The 15,851-nt window shown below is 46.0% G+C and overlaps 1 protein-coding gene across 2 annotated transcripts in view; it reads left to right on the forward strand.

Moving 5' to 3' along the window:
- The window catches only part of TMEM104 (transmembrane protein 104), a 42,716-nt gene that overhangs the window by 5,476 nt on the left and 21,389 nt on the right, over nt 1-15,851 (forward strand). Inside the window, exons 5-8 of one of the 2 annotated variants that reach the window (XM_005495589.4) lie at nt 766-868; nt 1,259-1,339; nt 5,757-5,856; nt 6,627-6,735. In XM_005495589.4, coding sequence (XP_005495646.1) covers nt 766-868; nt 1,259-1,339; nt 5,757-5,856; nt 6,627-6,735 — 393 coding nt within the window. The remainder of the gene's footprint in view (nt 1-765; nt 869-1,258; nt 1,340-5,756; nt 5,857-6,626; nt 6,736-15,851) is intronic. The other variant, XM_014273161.3, reaches the window with a different exon arrangement.

Below are 15,851 nucleotides of genomic sequence, written 5' to 3' on the forward strand. Positions count from 1 at the left end.
TTAACTTTGCCAAATAAAATATAGCTGTTAGTTCCCTGTGGGGTTGCTCATTAAAGACAGGATTTTCTGCTCCTGCTTTGAAAAATCTCTTGTGCTGTTCACATTTCTTACTGATCACGCTCTCCTTGCCCAGAAACGCTGCTCAGTGAATGTGGAGAGGTGGCAGCCAATATATTGGTGCTATTTGGAGTGTGCTGAGGACTATAAATCCTTGCTGATCTCAGGTCATTTAACTGGGACAGGCTGGGATGTCCTTGCTGTTGCTTGGGCAGTATCCCAGGTTGTGGACAGTTCTGAATTATGTCCTTGCTGTGAAACTTACTTGTGGCTTTACTGGATCAGAGGGAGGCATAATTGTTTGCACTGATTTAGACCCCTGGCTTGGTGTTAGTGGGATGGTGTTAGGAGCTAGACCTGCTTGTGCTAGCTAAATATGCTTGGGTTATTTTTTTTCTCCCAGTTCTGCAACACTGCAGATCTTCCTGAAGTTTCTAACTTCCTTGTGCCACTTATCAGGACATGAGCTGGGCAGTGTTGCTGTGTGTGTGACCTGGGGGTGCTACATGTCACTCACTCCAGCCTGCTCTGCTGGTGTCCTCCTCTGCCCTCCACAGCATCCTCTGGGTTCCCTGGTGTTGCCTTTCCTTGCATGTCCTCCCCTCCTGCTCGGGACCTTCCTTTGAGTGTCTGGAAGTAACCATGACGTGGGGTGGCACAGCCTGTACTGTGGGTAGCAGATATCTCAGCAGTGATCTCTTCATCCAGGAGGATGATGAAGATGAGGATTCTTCCTCTGGAGTGTCTGACAGTGATGTTCTCCTCCAAGATGGCTACGAGCGAGCAGAGACGCGGCCTATCCTGTCAGTTCGTGAGTACCCAGCTCTTGCTTTCACTGCTGTGAGGCCTCTTCTCTGCAGACACTGTTCCAGTGGGCTCCTCTGGCCATTTCACCCTTAGTTCCACATGCTCTCATCCCAAAGTCCTCAGCACTTGTAAGATAAGACTCATTGAGAATTCAGTTTGCCTTCTGCAGCCTGATAAAGATCTTTTCCCTCTACGTCAATGAGATGAAAACATCTTATTTTCTGAACACCTTAGACTAGCTTCAGCAGAGTAATTGGCCCAGTGACTCTGCAGCTGTGGAGTTGTACATACTGTCCTTCAAACTGCTGCTAGAGGTTCCCAAGTATCCAGGTAACCTGGCCTTAGGGCTTATTGGAGGCACTGGTTGAAACACTTCTTGCTTTTTAACTTGCAGAGAGACGTGGCTCAGCCAATATCTTTGAAATCACTGAGAGGGTGGAAATGGGCCAGATGGCTTCCATGTTCTTCAATAAAGGTAAGTGATGAACATTTTCAAAAGTCCCTTTGGGTGCTCCTGCATGTTTTGTGTACAGCTGTTCTGTACGTTTGCATGCTTCTCAGTGTGGGTTTGCATCTTAAGTTTGTGATGATTCCACCCAGATGTGCTGTTCCTTCTCACTGTGGACTATATTCATCCTCCTGTGTGGTGTTTCTGTAAGGTATTTATGGGCCAGAACCTGCTGGGTGGGCCTGGAACCAGCAAAACATGCAGGTTATGGGAGCAGCCTTGATAAAGGCAGGTGCCTTTTCTGACTGCAGTTCACCTACCTCTGAACTGCATGTGTCCTCTGTCATCTCCACTTTCTGAGGCAGTAGGGCCCAGCTGTAATGTTTTGCAGTTGCATTTTGGTTGTGGCATTTGAGAATAAAGCATTCAGGCTTCTCTGAGCCTTGTAGGTAGCAGTCTGAAGGAAAGAGACTTCTGATAGGAGCTTCTAGGAATTGTCTGCATCTGGGGAATTATTAAGAGAGCTGGGACACAAACTGCTGAAGAGGTCCCTGCTGAGGATGTGACAGGCAGCTGGCTTGTCTTTTTGCTTTTAAATGTCTTTTGTATGCCAGGGAACAAACTTGTAACCCTGCTCTAATAAAGGCCCATCCGTTGCTGCGTGTGATAGAAATGCAAACCACAGTGATGAAGGCTCTGAAACCTGGAAAGCAGGACAATGAAATGCTGTGCAGAGCCAGAACATCATCAGACACCATGGCTGTGCAGTTTTGAGCCTGTCAGGCCCCATTTTTTGTGGAAAGTGATGTTTTCCCTTGTTCACTGGCTTGCAAAGAGGTAATGGAAGGCTGGGTTTTTTCCACTACATCACATCAGTGTTGTACCAGTGTAAAGCTGTTGCCTCTGAAGGACAGCTGGGCTTAAGGAGTGAATATTCTTTGAACTTTATTTTTTGCTTTTAAAGTTAATTGAAAAAAAACTTTTAAATTTTCCTGCATGCCTCTTCTGGGATTTTGTAGATTTGAATCACTTAGGACTATCAAAATGATACACCTTGGACTAGGCTGCCACATTTTTAGTGAGAGAAGTGAAGTGTGTCAGAAACATCTTGTTCCTGGTTTTGCCTGTACCACTGAGTTGTTATGACCTGAGGCAAGTTTTCTTGCTTGTTTGCTCTGCTGTGTGTAAAATATGGTGAACACATCCCTGTCTCTTGATGCTCCTCTGAGGAGTAATATTTGAGAAGTGCTTTGAGAGCAATCATGTAACAGGGTTTAGCTTTATTGCTGAGGATGGGGATCACAGGAGTCAGAGCATTCTCATCGAGTTTCAGGAGGCCCCTTCTCTGCAAGTGCTTCATAGGGGAGCTGGAAAGGACCCCCAGGAGCCAGGCAGGTTCTGGGCCTCTCTGGTGCTCAGCCAGTAGAGGGTGCTGGAATCTGTGTCCTCTCTCCATCAGCACGGATGGAGCTTCCGAGCAAAGTGAAATAAACTGCTTAGTACTCTTAAATCTTAATCCCTCTTCTTAATGTTGCTTTAGCCAGAGTTATCTGATTTCTGTGTTAGGGATCCTCCCCAGGGTCTGCTCAGCCCATCACAAGGGGATGAATCCATCTGCAAGAAGGTGGCTGGAGCAGCTGCAGGCCATGGCCTGACCCTACTTGTGACTTCCAGATGGGGTGAGAGGCCCACAGCAAAGGACCTGGGGCAGGTGTAATTCATGTGCTGCTTTCCCTGTGTCAGGGCTCAGCAGTGGGGCTGCATCCCTGTCACTGGTTCAGGGACACCCTCTGTGGGGCTCCATCCCTGTCACTGGTGCAGGGACACCCTCTGTGGGGCTCCATCCCTGTCACTGGTTCAGGGACACCCTCTGTGAGGCTCCATCCCTGTCACTGGTTCAGGGACACCCTCTGTGAGGCTCCATCCCTGTCACTGGTTCAGGGACACCCTCTGTGAGGCTCCATCCCTGTCACTGGTGCAGGGACACCCCAGTGGCTGCAGGGACACACAGGTGAAGGACCTCCCTCTGCAGGTCCCTGCTGAGGTGCTCCCTCCCCTCAGCTGCACAGAAAGGCCTTCAGCAAGGGCAGCAGCTCAGTGACCACTTAGTGCAGAGAAACTGGGCCACACTGGGGAGTTCCCAGCTCCAAGCACCAGCCTGTGAGGTTTCACAGCTGGCAAATGTCTGGGTGTTTACTGATGATATACAATGTATGGATCCAAACCCAAGGTGATGGAGGGCTTTGCAGCCTCCAGAGGGAAGGCTGATGAAAGCTGTGCAGTAGACCTCAAAACCCCTGATTTCTAGTGAGTTCTCTGCTCCTTTCCCTTGACTGATTTTTATTTTCAACAATCTGACAGGAGTTGAATCTGCAGTCCTAGGAGGTAAGCTGGGGATAAATCTCAATTTCAGATTGTCTGCTTTCTTAAAGGGAGCTGACTTAGGTTTAGGCTGTGAAGAGACTGTGAGCTCTTTTGAAAGAGCTGGCTCTAAAAAACTACTTTTTTTTCTTGATTTGATTTTTTTACTTTTTAATGTTGGGTGCTTTCTTCTGGAACTGAGCAGTCATTTATTGCAGTAATAGATTCTAGGCACATCTATCACGCTGTTTCCTCACAGGAAGTAATTGCTTTTTTTTTTTTTTCACCTCGTTTTGTGCCAAGTAATGAAAGTATTGATCAGGGAGGGTCAGCAGCAGTTTATAAAATAACTGATGTTAAAGTCTTCCTGTCTTGGAGAGGAGTGTCACCTGTGCTTCCTGCAGCAGAGAGGTCTGCATTGGAATGGAGGTGCTGCTGAGGCTGAGCTGGTCATGCCAGCTTTATTTTGTGTGGGGAGGGGTAGCTGAGTCCTGAGACCAGTCACAGATCCCAGAACAGAATATCTATCTGAGTCTGTGTAGCCCTCAGCTTTGTGTCTCTGCAGCTTCTGTCCTATATTAGGTATTTTTTAAAACCTTCAACCCTTCTTAATGGGAAATTGGAAAAGACTGGTTGGTAGTTTGTTGCTGTCTCCAGAACAACGCAGAGACTCCCCAACTGTGAAGACATCTTTCACAGAGCAAGAAAACAATGGCAGAACTATATGGAATGATCTGACAATTTCTGTAGCAAGTCCATTTGTCTCCAGGAACAACTCTAGAGCACTGATTTAGTGTGCTACTGTACAGAAGCAGGGCAGCTGATACAGCCCCTTTCATGCTAAGCAGGCTCAGCATATAGAATAATTTATTTAAACAAAGGAGGAGAATGCCTAATCATGTTTTCTGACACCCAGAGATCCAGGGCAGTATGATAGCAAAACATGGCAAAGCTTTGGGGCACTGTAGGAATGAGTCTTCAGTCCTGCAGCAGTGTTGTCCTTGTTTGATAGTTGTCACAGCTGTGAGTGTGAGGTTTGCTCAAGCTGCACTGGGATTAAGCATCAGGTGGCATCACAACTTGAAACTATGGGCAGGTTTCTTGAGCTGTTTTCCTTCAATGTCAACTTCCTAAATTAAATAAATGTGAGGCTTTTATTCTGTAACTCATCTGACTCTGAAATAAAATATCTTCCAACTTGTTGGTGAGATTTATACAGACTTGCTTGCATGAAGAGAATCCTGGAGTCTCATCAAGCATTTCTTTATCCCTTTAGATTTCAGCTCTTTAAAGTGATGTCTTCTTGTGCCTCAGTAAGGTTGATCTGTGCACCCAGTTAATTTGTGTAAGATTTTCTTTTAATCTCATAGGTGAAGGCAGGGCAAGCTTTAAATTAAAAATAATTTTTAAAAAAGCAGAAAAAAATTATCCCAAAAAATGAGTAGAGGCAGGAACATGTACAGTGTATATGTGGTGGCATCAGGGTAAGTGGGATGCAGAAACAGTTTTAAAGCTTTGCAGGATTGTACCTTGGCTCAAGTTGCCAGTGGTAGGGAATCTCCCAAAGCAGCTCCAGTTCAGCCCATTGCAGTCTGAGCTCTGAAGGGCTAAATCCCTACAAGTCCATATTGTGAAGGTCCTGCAGGTTTGCAGTCAGAGGATTTGGAATCAGCAGAGCCTGATTCCAGAACATTCTGTCTGCATTTCACTGTGTCAGGCTGTGCTCACACTGAGCCTGAGAGCATCATCCAGATGTTTGCCTGTGGCTGTTCAGAGCTGACAGCTTTGTCTGGCAGGTGACTTATGTGAGACCTGTTGGTCTTGACTGCAGGATGGGCTCGAACTAGAGGGTTTATTTAGTGTCAGTACCAGGTATTGAAGGTGGCAGAGTGGAGCTCTGAGACCACTCATGCCCCATCAGTTCCTGTTCCATGGTAAGTTTCCTGAGCTTGAGTAGTTTGCTGCAGAAACTATGGAGGTAAATGGTGATTTAAGATCTTAAAATTTTTGTATATTTGAAGTGCAGAGAACAAGAGTCTCTGTGTACTCTGCTGAATCTGGACAATATTTTCTTTTTCTGCAGTGGGTGTCAACCTCTTCTATTTCTGCATAATTATCTACCTCTATGGAGACCTGGCAATCTATGCAGCAGCGGTGCCAGTGTCCCTAATGCAGGTGACCTGGTAAGTGTGCCTACTCCTGAGGGCTGTGTGCTGCCAGGGAACAGGGCAGGCTTGGGCTTTGGTGGGGTGATAAGTCTGGCTGGGATCAGCTGTACTTTCCAAAGCATGGGGTGGAGAAATGACTCAAGGACAGCTCATCTCTTGTGGGTGGGTGGTGAAGTTGTTTTGTATTCCCCACCTGTGTGCCTGACTGCAAAGTAGCTGACCTGATTCCAGACAAGTGCTCAGGTGTGCAGTGTTTCCAGCACTTGCAGACATGAGACTTGTTGCTCCATAGTTTGACTGCAATACTCTGCAATATGTTGCCTTCTCTCTCCCTTTGGGTAAGAGTTGAGGGGTGTGATGCTTACTAAGCCTGAGGCCAGTGAGTGGTGTTGGTACATGGACTTAGCTCTGCACTGGGAGTGGTGCCTTTCTCAAAGAAACAGATAATAGATGGGTTTGATCAAATCTGGGCTGGATTTGTACTTCAGTCTTAAAAATGGATAACCTCATCGATCCATTAAAGATCTAAGCTCACCAGCTTGATGATTAAATGGCAAAACTTGCAAATAACTGCAGGCAATCCAAGAATTTGCCTTTAAACCTCTGTTTTAAGGCAGTGTAACTCAGCAACTCGCTGTGTTACACTGTCCAGAAAATGTCAGGAAGTGAATGTGACCAGAGACAGAGAGGAGGATTGGCCTCCTCTCATTCTTCTTTCTTGCAGGAGAGGGGAAGACATCTGCTAGGAGTTAATTATTCTCTTTTGTTTCTCCCTCCTTTCCCAGCAGTGTCACTGGCAACCATTCTTGCAGTGTTGGAGACAGCACAAAGTACAACGACACAGACAAGTGCTGGGGGCCAATTCGAAGGATTGATGCTTACAGGCTGTATCTGGTGAGCTTCTGCAATTGGGATGACCACTGTTGCCATTTAAACTCTGCTTCTAGTGCACAGGGAGGTTTTTTCTTGTAGAAATTATGCAGTTCAAGTGAACAACAGAATATTAAACTCTTGGTTCTGTCTAACTTTTTTGCCGAAATACCCCACCCTATTCTTGGTGACATGGCTGTGTTTGAACTTGTTGGCCATCAGGATGGTTCTTATGGTTTTGAGTTTGAGTCCTGTCCATCTTGGTGTGTAGTTTTATATTGCTTAAGCAGGTGAGATATTTTTGCCAAAGGTTTTTCTTCACTGTTTTTTTTTTCAGTGGCTGGCTAATTAATATTTGCTTGGGGGTAATTGTTGTCAAGATACTGAAGTATATTAAACTCACTTCAGTGCTTTAGAATATAAAATACCCAGAGATGGAAGGGACTCACAAGGATCATTGAGTCCATTCTTTATGTGAATAAAATTGTTAATGCTGCAGGAGAATCTGCTACTTGAAAGATGATGGAAACAACCAGCTTAGACAACATCCAGTGGTATACACTGCCTTAGTAATAGCTTTGTCTAGTTCAGGATTGTCTATTGCATCTGATGCTGTGCTGGGGTTCTGCTCTGACCCCAGGGTTTTTCCCAGAGGATGATGAACTTGGCTTCTGTAGAGCCTGGGGAGTGCTGAGCGCTTGGATTTGGAGACAGATGTCAGTAGGGCAGAATGGGAGGAGGGAAGGATGCTAGTGCTGCACAGTGTGGCTTCTGCTAAGGGTCTCAGTGAGAATTTTAAGTAAAAGGAATGAGGGTGGCTACGTGTGTGCAGAGAAATCCAGAGGTAATTTTAGAGTCAGTACATTTTGGAGATGCAGTGGATCACATCCAGTGTCACTGCAAAAGTAAGAGCTGGGCCTCAGAAATATTAGTGAGTGTCAAAAACTAGTTAATTATTTAAGAGAAATATTATTGCTTTATTAAATTCTGTCTTGGTCTGTTTCTTTAAAACTTCTAGAAGATCGAAGATTTCCTTCCTGAATTTCAATAACTCTCTCTGACCCAGCAGAAGGAGCTAGTCAGAAAAGGCAGACATGCATTAATTACTGCCTGTGTCTCTCAGATATTGTGTCTATAATTCATGAAGATAATTGTTGTTAGGACTTGCAAAATTAAAAAAATTAAGACTCTGTAAGCATTAGACTTGAAGTCTGTGTACATAACTCTCAGAGGAGCTTTTCCCTCTGCTTGTCTTGTGGATTTGGGGAATAAATATCTGCAAAGTCTTTGCTAGTGGTTAATCCTTTTCTGCTCAGTAACTGGGATGAGGCTTCAGTGTTGTTCTCTATGCCCTCTTAGGTGGAGGGTGGGATTGTTTGTGGGAGAACAGACCAGTCTGTGGTGGGTTACTGGTGGAGGTCAATTCTCACAATCACTATTTTCAGGATACTTCTGGGTGTCAGCATTATCTCTAAGTTCTGCTTTTCTGTTAAAAGTCTCTAATGCGTCTTACTGGGTGAAGTTGGGAGTAAAGTGGAACTTGTTCTGCCTCCAGCTCTTCTGGTCCCACTCCCTGTTTGACCTGTGTGATTTTATTCTCCAGAAAACAGAGAGGACGGTGACCTCTTTAGAGAGGGATAAGAGATGTAATAATTTATAAAGCACTCAGATCACAGTACTGACCCTGGCTTTGAGTTTGGGCTGCCTCCAAAGTGGCTGTGCTGGTTCATATTTTCCCCACTGTCCTGTTTGTAGTGTGGACAACTAGTGAGCAGTTGAGCTCTCAAACTTTCTGAGAGAAACCTGGGGAGGAGAAGGCAGGGCAAGGAAGCCATTTGACTTCAAGCAAAAAAAAAAATCAGTAGTAAACCATTGTAATTATCTCTACACATTTTGTCCAAGCTTCTTGTGTACAGAAGTAGAGTTTTGAACATGCCAGAAAAGCTGAAACCTGCCTGTCTGAAGGGGAAAATGCAGCATGAAAGTGAGGAGGGGAGAGATGCATCAAGAGCACAGCTTTTCTTGGTCCCAGGAGATTGTACCCATAGAGAACTATTCTCTTTTCTTAACTTTCTGTTTTGAATTCTTGCCTGATGGAATAATTCAGGTTCCACGTTTGAGTGGACAAACAAGGTCTCCTTTTGCGAACAAGTTCCCCTGTGGCAAGGGGACAGATGGACACTGTGATCCCAGAAGAAAGCAGCTGAGTTTTGGATCAGCCCTTTTGTCCTAGATGCCTGCTTCTAGTTCTCCTACCTTATCTTAGTTCTGTATTTAGGTTTAAGTGATCCAGGAGGAAGATGGGTGGATGTAACTGAAATGTCTTGCTCATTCCAGTGAAGCAGTTCTCTGGAAGTAGTGTTATATTTCATACTCTGTGCATGACCCTACAGAAAACCTATTTTGGAGGAGAATAATCTATTTGAGGTTTTCTGGACAAATGGTGCCAATGGGAGCTGCTTTGTGCCAAGTCCCACCAGTCTGCCAAAGACCCGTGCTGCCTTCCTCCTGTCAACTTTTTCTCTCCCAACACTGTGTCTTCTTTTCAACAAAAACCATTTCAAACATTGACTCTTCAGGCTGGGGATGAAGAGAGGAATAATGGCTGACGTAAAAATCCTTTTTCATGCCTTATTGTCTAAAATGGCTTCTGGAAGCTGTCTCTGCTCTGATTACTGTGAATGGAAGCTGAAAACTATGTACATAATGAGAATATTTAGACAGATTAAATTCTTCTCTTGAGACTTTCTTGTCTGTGCAGGATCTTTATTGCTGCTCCAAGATTTCACACCTAAGTGTGTCTGCAGAGTCTTCAGAGACCACTAGGCCCCTATTAACCTTTGTCTGAACAAATGGCTGTCTCGCTTCTTGTTTATAAATTGCTTTGGAAAATAAAAACTTGCAAAACAAATAAATGAAGGCAAGTGCAGGAAATATGTAAATGGACTTCTGCTCCCATCCCATCACCTGCTGCTAATACTTGCCTCCTTTTTGGGACAATAAAAGACCTGGGAGGTTTGAAGGGTGAGCCTTGCTGTGCTGTTCCACTCCTGTGAGGGCAAGACCCTGCAGGACAAATTTTCTCCCAAGAAAGGCGTGTGTTGGGCAGCCCAGCGACCTTGTTTGAGGCAGGCAGTGATCACAGTTAAAGCAGATCGATGGCTTTCTATCTTTGCTTCAGACCCATTACCACCCTGCCACGTCCTCAACAGCTGGAGTGACTCCCAAGTCCCTTGGCTGTCTCTGGCAGTGCTGAGGAGAGGGTCACGTTCTCTCAGTGCTGAATTCACACTTCAGTGCAGCTGCTTTATCATGCTCTCTGTAGGTTCCACTGGGCTGTGCTGGGGAGGTCGTGGGGACGGTGCAGCAGATTTAAGTTTCAGATCTTTCATTGTAGCACTTCCTTCTTTCTGTCGAGGTCGTGTGGGAATGTGATATGATAATCCCTGTTTCTAGAAAGCAGGTACTGAGATGAATAAGAGATTAAATCCTAGGGATCAGCAGCTATTCAGTGTCTGATCCAAACTGTGTTCATGACCTGGCAAACAATGCTTCTGTTCTGCACCAGGGCAGCCGTTGAGGCTGAAGCCTCTACTCTGTTCTCAGCCCTCCTCTTCTGGCAATCTGGGACATGGTGTCTTCCCATGATGGAAAGGAAATGGCTTAAATTCTCAAGGGGAGCCATGTGCCTTTCAGAAGAGGCACTGGCACAGGTACTCCTGGTAGCCTGGCTCGGTAGAGCGTCAAAGCCACCAGGTGCATCTGTTCTGTCTGAGTCTCTGTTGGTTTTTTTAGCTGCTTGGGAAAGGGACGTGGCATCCGCTTGTGCCGGTTCGCAGATGCTGCAGTATCGCAGGCAGCCCAGCGGGTGCAGGCCAGGCGAGGATGGGAGCGCAGATGGTTTAATGGAGATTATCCCAGTTGGAAACGTGCTTGTGCAGTGAATAAAATGAGCGGGCTCACAGGCGCTCACTGTCCCTCTTCAGGAGGGGACAATGTCACCCCGGCCTGGTGCTCTGATCGCTGACCAGAGCGGGGCCGGGCTGCAGCTGCAGGAGGCTGTGCAGGGGAGGGGGTGCTCTGAGGACACACGTGCTGCTGTAGCATTGCTGGGGACCGGCAGAACTTAATCAGCAAATGCAGAGGCTGAACTGATAAGGGTTGGTGTGGATCCCGTCGGCCTCGGCGCGGTGCTGGGCTTTGTGTGCCTGCTCTACGTGCTCTGCTTCCCTCCACGGCATTTCTCCTTCCTGCCTCTGCCTGTGCCCTGCTCTGGGTAAAGGTGTCTCAGATTTTTATTGTCAAAATAGATCTTTCCAAATGCATTTACCTGCACTGGGGCAGTTTTATCAGCTTGTTTGGTACATGATGCTCTTGTGGCCTCTCAGTTCATTGTTGGCTTCTGTTGGTTTCTCCTTTTTTTGGTTGGTTTTTTTTTTTTAAATATTTTGCCTCCCAGCAGTGATATGAGAGGAGCCCTCATGGCAGTACTTGAACATCCATGCTTGATCTAAGCTGTCTGTTTCCAACTGGGAGCTGGAGCAACAGAGCTGGAGCAGTGCTGCAAGCAGAGTGCTTCTTCCAAGGGCACCTGGGTTTTCTCCACCGTTCCCTTTGCAGCAAGTGCTTTTCCTCTGCCCTGCCTTCCTCAGCTGTGCCCTGCAGCAACACTCAGTAATAAATGGGTCACAGCTGCTGTCTCCTGGATATTTATTCTTACAGGTCTTAATGTCTAGAGACCTTGAGAACCTGTGGTGGGGAGGAAAGCTGCCTCAGAGTTAGGAGCTGGACCAGGGAGGGCTGATTTCACAGCACATCAATCTAAAAGGTTTGGAGCGCTTGTCCTGGGCTCCCAAAGTGAGCCAATAAAAAGGAAGGAAAGCTGGTGGTCGTCTATCCTGATGGTGTGAAGTCATTATCTTGTTTAAAGAAATTACTTAAACTGTAGCATTGTTGTGTTCTAGGTTACTTCAGCTTGCAGTAAGGATGCAGCAGGACTGGGGCACTATTAGCTTGTCACCCTGCATATCCTATAAGAAGTTATTCATGGTAAGACCTTCTTGCCAAAAATATTGCATTATATTCCTTACCACAAATGCTTTGATGTGGTTTACTATGATACTGATATAGAAATATAAATAAATATACAAAAAAGGCAGCTGCTACTTCTGTGCATAAAGGCAGTTCTGAAAGCCTTCAAAATAAGAAAAAAAAGCTTTTCAATAGTCCAGAATATTGTGCCATTTCTGTGTGTACAGGGCACCTGAGTTTTGAAGCATTGCTGTGACACGAGAGGAATTAGTACTGCATGAAGTATCAATATCAGTAGGCCAAATTGTTATGGGTGCCCCTGAAATAGCTTTGCTTGGCTAAAAGCCGTGTCTCAGAGGCTGACTGGAATCTTCTCATGCCCCTCCTCTACTCAGCCTCCAAAAAGTAAGGTCACTTAAGTTGTTGCTTTGGTCTGAAGTGGTTGAAGAGGGATAGGAGCCAAGTTCTGCTAAAATAAATGTTGTCTGGATGTGGGATGTGAAGGCAAGTCTCAACTCTTTTTATTGTGCAACTAATAGGTTGAAATTGGCACACAGCCTTGTTAATATGGCATAAATCCTTCCTCCTTCATCCTGGTCCGTTCTTCTGTGGACTCCTCAATAAATCCTTTCAATTGCTTGCTCATCATATGCCTGTGACAGATAAACTGGCTTTACTGGGGGTTGCCACACTCCTTGTGTTTCCTAATGCAAAGGGATCTTCAGATAATAACTGGACTTGTGAAACAGAGGTTCATCCTGAGCCATCAGGAGGAGGCAGATGAGTGTGGTGTTGTGGAAATGAAATATAAACTTGTTGTGCCAGTGACCTAAGAGCTGGAGTTCAGCTTCTGATGGGTGATTTTTCTTGCTTCCTTGTAATTGATGGCATTTTGAGTAAAAGAAATACCAGCCAGAAGGCAAACACGGGGTGAGAGAATCAGCCTTTGGGACCAGACTGAAGCAACTGCAAGACCACACTTTGAAGCAACTAACATTAATGGATTAGCTTGTCTCTTTTCACTGGGAAATCAATAGTGCAGGGAACTGGAATGTGTTTTCTGTACAGAGCTGTCTGTTCACTTCACAATGAGAAGTGTGTTTTCCTAAGTGGAGCTTGGGTTGTGCTTGTCACTTGGATGCTGAGCTTTTCCAAAGGACCAATTGTGTCCCTCTGGTACCTCCAGCAGGCTCCAAGGGCTGTCTGGAAGGGAAGGGTGCTGTGGTGCTGCAGGTGCTACCAGCCCTTCAGAGAAGCAAGGTGCAAGAGATGCAGAGATGCAAAGGGCAAGAGCCATTAGTGAGCTCAGACACTCTTGGCGTCCCCAAGGAAGAATGTCCTGCACACTTTAGTGCTTGGTTTGACTTAGGTGGTGTTGAATGGTGGTCATGAACCTTGGAAACAAACCAACTAAACAAACTGGGTGAAGCAGTGACTTTACATAGATCTCTGTTTGCTTTTCTGCAAATTCTGCAGTTGGAAGCTCACCAGAAGTGATGTTGGGCTCCAACCACAGCCCTGCTGCACAGCACAGCCACCCTGCCAAGGCTGAGAGGCCATGCTGCTGCTTTCCCTGAATAAAGCTGTCCTTTGGAGTCAGCTCACTTGGGCAGCCAGGCACCAAAGCTGACACTGTTCTCTCCTGATACTGGAGACCAATCTCTCCCGAATAGGGCAGGTGTCAGAACTAATCTATGTGATCACCCACTCACTACACTGAGTGGGAAAGGTTTAAAAAGGGCCTTTTAAAATTCCTTTCTTGGGCTAGGCTGTTCCAGCAGAGCCACAAATCTTAGATTTTCAGAACATTGGTAGAAAATAAGTAATAAATAGATTTCCCCTGTGCAGTGTTACTTTCTGCAGTGATTGTGACAGCATCCTAGGAACCAGAGCTGAAGAAGATGTGTTAAGTCAGCTAAACAATCCCCTGGGAAATGCAATATAAGCCTTTTTCTCAACAGCATATTTTCCAGTATTCTGTTTGGTGCTTTAGCACCAGCTTTGTTTTTAAACAGAGGTCTGACCTTGCTGCCTACCTGATTCACATCATTGTTTTCATCTAGTAAGACAGCAGTCTTGATCTCTCATCCCCTGAAATTACAATTAATTCTTTAATATACAGGTAGAAATTATCAGGACTGCAGAACTGTGCAGTTCTGCTGCTATGAACATTATCAGAAGCTGTGGAGGAAAGCTCTGGACAGACCCATATATCTTTTTACGCCTAAATAAGTCTGCAACTTAACTCCATCCTAAATTGCACTGTATATCTGAGTGAGATCACTGACGCTGTTGTCCAAAAATGTGGATTTTTGGACTACATCAGCAAATCCCACACGTAGCTCATGCTTCTGTAAGCAGGACTATAAATACAAATAATGCAGCTGGGATTTATCTTGTAAGTTGAAGTTGGTATAATGCTCTGGGGCAGAGCTGGTCTCCCAAGCCTGTTGCACCTGTTTGGTGTGCACTGTGCAGGGAAGAGGGCTGGAAGGGAACAGACACCCCAGCAGCCCTGGCAGCAAGGCTTTATCTCTTCCTTTGTCCTAAGTAGTTTTAAAGTGAGCGACTTTCCTTCCCTCCAGGCAACTCCTGCATCACCCAGTGGGCAGGATGATGCTGCCCCTGAAGCTACATCCTCCAGGCAGCTGGAGAATCCTGAGAAACTCAGCTGAGAAGTTTGTAGGGGAGAAAAGTAAAGAGAACAAACAACGGCTTAGTGGTGAAAGCACTGCTGGTGTTGTGGCAGACAAGGGCTTAGTGGCCGTCAGGAACATTCATCCTTGCTGAACCCAAGTACCTCCTAACCCTGGCAGCTTGGAGCTTGACATGTTTGCAGGGCCCTCTGTGCATCCGTGTCATGCTGGTCCACATCTCCCTTGCTTTGTGCTGTCTAACCCAGGGGCTTTTGTAGTCAATATAAATATTGTTGTGGTTGCCAATGCCCTGCCGGGAGAGGCTACAAATATGCAGGAATCTGGGGCTGTGTTTGTGTATAAAGATGATGCCCTCACACTTTCTTGGAGGAAACTCATTAATCTCTCATACCATGCTAATGAACTAGGGAGGCAGAGAACAACTCCTCAAGGTCACCCAGTGTCAGGAAGGAGGAAAGCTCCACTTTCATATGCTGTGGGAGATCAGAGCAGGCTGGTGGTGGGGGGTACAGCCAAATTTGGCTCTGCACCTCCTCTGCTGTCCTTCCAAGTATCACAGCCCAAGCATTCAGCTCTCCTGCATCTATCCACTTTGCTGCTTCCCTCCTGCTTGTTCAGATGCAATTAGGAGATGCAGAATAAGGGGGAGCCAGGGGTCAAGGAGGCGGTAAAGTGATTACAAGATGCTGCAAACGGCTGTGCCATAAATACTCCAATGATGAAAAATTAGATGCCAGTCACCTCGGGGTTATTGCTGGCCTCTATCTCTCTCTTGTTGTGAAAAATGATAATGGAAGTGTATTTACCCCAGAGAGTGTAGGCTTGCTGCTGGCTGTGATCCTGCACACCCCAGGTATGCCAGGAACAGAATCCTTGCACCTAATGACTTTCTGAGAACACTTTGTGCCTGAATTCCTTCAAATTAAGTGGAGAAAGAACTGGTATTTCAGGGTATTCTTTCCAAAGTGGAAAGCTCCTGGTGCTCAGAGATTGACCAGCTTCAGAAACAGGATGGGGCTCTGAGTAAGGCTAGGGAGAGGAAAGGAGAGCAGCACCCTCAAGTGCTGCCTTGCTGTCCATGTGCTGCTTCTGCCTTGGCCTCCCAAGGTCAAGGTGCTGCATGTGGAGGCTGCCCAGTTCACACCTGGTTTTTGGTGTGTTGGATCACCAGCAAGATCAGAGCTTAAGGAGCTGGGATGACTGCACTTTTTGCTGGGTGGGCAGTTAGAATCAAATGCTGGTGCTGAGCTAGAGCCTTTGAAAACTTCTAGATAGTATTCAGATCCACTGAAGTTGGTGTCTTTGGGGATACAAGCACTTCTTTTCATCCCTTGCAGGAGGGCTTCCATTTTGGAAGAGGCATTAGGGTCCCTGTGGCACAGGAGCTGTAGAAGGCAGCATCCAGCTTAAAGGGTGCTGTGGGTGAAAGGTCTCTTTGCTCCACTGGCAAAA

The sequence above is a fragment of the Zonotrichia albicollis genome, chromosome 19, assembly GCF_047830755.1.
Source record: "Zonotrichia albicollis isolate bZonAlb1 chromosome 19, bZonAlb1.hap1, whole genome shotgun sequence".
Classification (NCBI taxonomy): Eukaryota; Metazoa; Chordata; class Aves; order Passeriformes; family Passerellidae; genus Zonotrichia; species Zonotrichia albicollis.